Genomic DNA, 4,487 nt, shown 5'->3' on the forward strand with positions numbered 1-4,487 from the left:
GGTAATTTTGTTTCTAAAAGAGCGATGAAAAATACTTAATTTTCCCTCAAAATCTAGTCAACGCAAATAAAAAAGGGGAAAATCCTATTAATGTATTAAACTCTTAATTTTACCCATATTATACCTATATTTGCTAAGTGTATAAAAGTTATTTTTATCATCACATTATATAGTATATATATATATATATATATATATATATATATATATGTTTTTAAATAGCTTTTGCTTTAGTTTATAAAAATTCTTCTCAGAAGATAGATTTAAAATTTTGTTGTTATTGTGAGATGCATGTTACATCTTTTACAAATTTTGGTGTTTGTGTGAGATTCACATTACATCTCTAAATTTATTTTTGATAACAAAGTTTCTGAAATTTGGTAAATCCACGATTCTATATACACATTGGCAATATATTATTCTATTCTAAAAGTAAAAATAAAACACTTAAAACTATTACAAAATTTCACAGTCTAAGAACAAATTAACCTAAAAATTACTCTTAGTAAAAAGAAACAATGAGAGTAAGATATATTAGTCTATTAGTCTTTTTCTCAAAAAAAAAAAAAAAGATATATTAGTCTTAGTAAAAACAAAACTTATATATAAAAAATATTACATTAAATGCACCAGCTACACATATAAGAACAAATATGTTTATATAGATAGTAATGAATTACCTGGTCAATTAATTTAATAAGAGATTTTCTGGCTGTTATTTAGAATTAATGAGTCCACCAAAGTGATAAGAATCCTAGAGAGTAGAAGCACCTTTCTTTGCTATATAAACAGTCTTTGTGCTAACAAACTAACAAACCACACAGAAGAAAAAAAAAATTGATGGGGATGAAGAAAGTAAAGCTATCTTTGATAGCTAATGAAAGATCAAGGAAAACCTCATTCATGAAGAGGAAGAACGGGGTATTTAAGAAACTCAACGAGTTGTCAACTCTATGTGGTGTCCAAGCTTGTGCTCTCATCTACAGTCCATACCAATCGGTCCCGGAGTCATGGCCATCAACGAAAGGCGCTAAAGAGGTGGCTTCGAAGTTTATGGAGATGCCGTCGACAGCCCGCAACAAAAAGATGATGAGTCAAGAAGCTTATTTGATGGAGAGGATTACTAAAGCAAAAGAGCAACTAAAGAACCTGGTTGTTGAGAACAAAGAGTCACAGGTTAGACGATTTATGTTTGATTGTCTTGAAGGCAAGATGTCGGATTATCGTTATGATGCAAAAGACCTTCAAGATTTGCTATGTTGTATAAATCGATATCTTGATCAGCTTAACAGAAGGATCGAGATCCTTAAAGAAACCGGTGAGTCTTCTTCCGTCTCTCCTTTTCCTACTACAATTGGGGTTGCAGATATTCTTGATGCTGCAAGTCCTAGTGTTTTTGCGGCCGATATGACTCCTTCTCATGTTGTTGCGGATGCATCTCCGGTAACTGCTCCCAGTGGATTTTTTGATCATATTCAATATCAAGATATGAATATGAATCAAAATCAGCATGAGCCGATTCAACACCATGTTCCTACTAACTTTTGTGAGTTTTTCCAAAATCAGAATATAAATAACGTTCAATACCAGGCTCCGTACAATTTGTTTGATCAGATTCAACAAGGAAGCTACAACATGAATTTGAATCAGGATTATTCAAATTATAACATGAATTTGAATTTGAATCTGACTTCAAATCAACAACAATCATTCATGAATCCGATGGTGGAACAACAAATGGGTTATGCTGGAGGGCGTGCAAGCATTCCTTTCATGGATGGGAACTACTATAACTACCACCAACTACCAGTCGTTGATCTTGCTTCCACCAGTTACATGCCTTCCATCACCACCACCACTACCGGTGTTTATGATCCTTACATCAACAACAATCTCTAATCACAAGATGGAGGTTTTCTAGTTTTAAGTGTTCAGTTGTTTGTATTTGTGTTTTCTTCATTTCGGAAGACAAATGTTTAATTTTGTTTATTTTATAATTATTGTTGTAATGGTTGAAGGTTCTATCTTTAACTTAATTATGTATTTGATTACTTTAACTACAACATTTTTTTTTTTATATTCGAAAAGTTTAAAGTCTGAGTGGTACAATATTTAGAAGAAAATTTTCAATTGAATTCTTTAGGACCCTAAATATAGAATAATTTTTGTCCCCAGCAATTTGAAGTAAGAACTATTCTTTTGAAAAAAAAATTACTTTTGATAACAAAAAATAATAATTACTCTCATTCTTGTGGGCTCAAAATTCTTTTGCACCAGTAAGACCCTTATTCATTTTGAAAAGAAAAAAAGTTTTAGTAGTTTTAAGTCTTTCAATTAAAATTAAATACTAGATTTTAACCTACGGTATACCGCGGATGATTTATTTTTTAAAGTTAGTATTTGTAAGATTTTGCAAATTGTATTTTCTTATTTTAGATTACAATTTTTATTAAGTAACGGTATACTACGAGTCCACGGGACAATTGTTAATAAACTGAGGATTTAACCCGTATTAAAACGACATGTTAATGATATTTTAAAATTTTATAAATATTGATTCTAACCCGTCCTTCATATAAACCCATTCTGAAATGTAACCTGTCTCGTAATTTTTTAACCCGTCATGTGATTTGTTTTCTAAAAGTAGTGATTTTAAAATTTAATGATTATTTATTATATATAAAAGTTTACAAATTGTATATTCTCTAAAATATTTATATTTTAATAAACTGAGGATTTAATCTGTATTAAAGTGGCATGTTAATGATATTTCAAAATTTTATAAATATTGATTCAAACTCGTCCACCATATAACCCTGTTCCGAAATATAACCCGTCCTCTAATTTCTTAACCGGTCCTGTGATTTGTTTTCTAAAAATAGTAATTTTAAAAATTTAACGATTATTTATTATATATAAAAGTTTGCAAATTGTATCATTCTCTAAGACATATATATTTTATAATTTACAATTGTTATTAAATAACATTATACCACGGGATAATTTTTGGTTTTATACAATCTTTTCTAAATGAGATATATATATATATATATATATATATGTCTAATATTGGTGGTATTAAAAAAAAAAGATTTAATCCGTATTGAAGCGGCTGATTAATGATATTTAATTTTTTTTTATTGTTGATTCAAAAACCTGTCCAGTCAAACCCGTCCCGCCAAAAATCCCATTTATTTTATTAATATTGATCTTATTTATGATATGATTCTTAATCATTGGCTAAATAATTTCGTCTATGTGGAACGTTGAACACACATTTTTCGTCAATTAAATAATATATGTCCGTTTTTAAAATTTCGAATCACAGTACAGTAAAACCTCTATAAATTAATAAAGTTGGGACCATGAAATTTTATTAATTTAGAGAGGTATTAATTTATCGATAAATTAATAATTATTAATTTATAGAGAGATTTTACTAATTTTTATAATTTTTTTAAAAAATTCTATCTTAAAATAATTTTTTTTTTATAATTAAGCAATATCTTTTTAAAATAATTGCAAGTAGAGAAGCAATTATTAAGTTTAAAAAATAACACAAACGTTTTTCGAATAATAGAGTCATATTTCATTAAAAAATTTACATATAATATTTTAAATATATATCATAGTAATTCATATATAACATATATAAATTTATATCATATATATATATACATATATATTAAGTTAAATATACATATATATATATATTGATTAGTTTATACAATTATTAATTTATAATATAGATGGGACCATATGTTTACATGGGATTTTCAAAAAAATTATTATCTTATTAATTTATCGATTTATGTCATATTTTACACTGGTCCCAACTCGGGACCGGAAGAATTTATTTATTTAGAGAGGTTATTAATTTATAGAGGTTTTACTGTATATGCAGAAAAAAAATTGATTTTTATTTTATTTTATGTATTATATGATGATTTAAAACAGTTAAAAAAAATCAAAGAAATATGATAGGAGAATCATAATTCTAAAAATGTACTTCAAAAATACTAGTATAGATATAACTAAACATGTAATATTAGAGATTTGTGCAAATCACCTAGAAACTGTTTTTCTCCGTTAAAATATAACTTTTGATAAATAAAAAACTTGCAAAAAATCAGCATAAAATGATAAAACTTACAAAAAATACGTCTGCACACCATCACAGCCTCGACTCTAGTATATATGTGTATGTGATAATATTCAGCATAAAATCTACCTTGATTTTTTTTATTTGTATGTTAAAAAAATATATTCTTAGTCTTTTATATGGCCTTCTCCGACATGTTATGAAGATTTAGTTTTAAGGGTTTTCATTATATGTTTGTTGGGTTGTGCAAATATTAATTATCTGTTGTTCATTTGATTTATCTTTGAATTTCGAAGGTGCTAATTTGATAATTTCTTGTTTGTATTTCATAAAAGACTTATTATTACAATTATTTAGTTTAGTTACAAATAGTACTATATATGAT

General features: G+C 26.9%; 1 protein-coding gene across 1 annotated transcript; it reads left to right on the top strand.

The window, feature by feature from the left end:
* The first annotated feature begins 633 nt into the window (after positions 1-633).
* Positions 634-2,022, top strand: LOC110227791 (agamous-like MADS-box protein AGL36). Its single transcript, XM_021023399.1, has one exon. The coding sequence runs from the start codon at positions 841-843 to the stop codon at positions 1,897-1,899; it is 1,059 nt and encodes a 352-aa protein (XP_020879058.1). The 5' UTR covers positions 634-840; the 3' UTR covers positions 1,900-2,022.
* Positions 2,023-4,487: the final 2,465 nt, after the last annotated feature.

Source organism: Arabidopsis lyrata (genome assembly GCF_000004255.2).
Source record: "Arabidopsis lyrata subsp. lyrata unplaced genomic scaffold ARALYscaffold_6, whole genome shotgun sequence".
NCBI classification, from domain to species: domain Eukaryota; kingdom Viridiplantae; phylum Streptophyta; class Magnoliopsida; order Brassicales; family Brassicaceae; genus Arabidopsis; species Arabidopsis lyrata.

Bases quoted from the DNA above. Each gene is read 5' to 3' on its own strand.
- LOC110227791 (XM_021023399.1), top strand. From the start codon at position 841: ATGGGGATGAAGAAAGTAAAGCTATCTTTGATAGCTAATGAAAGATCA.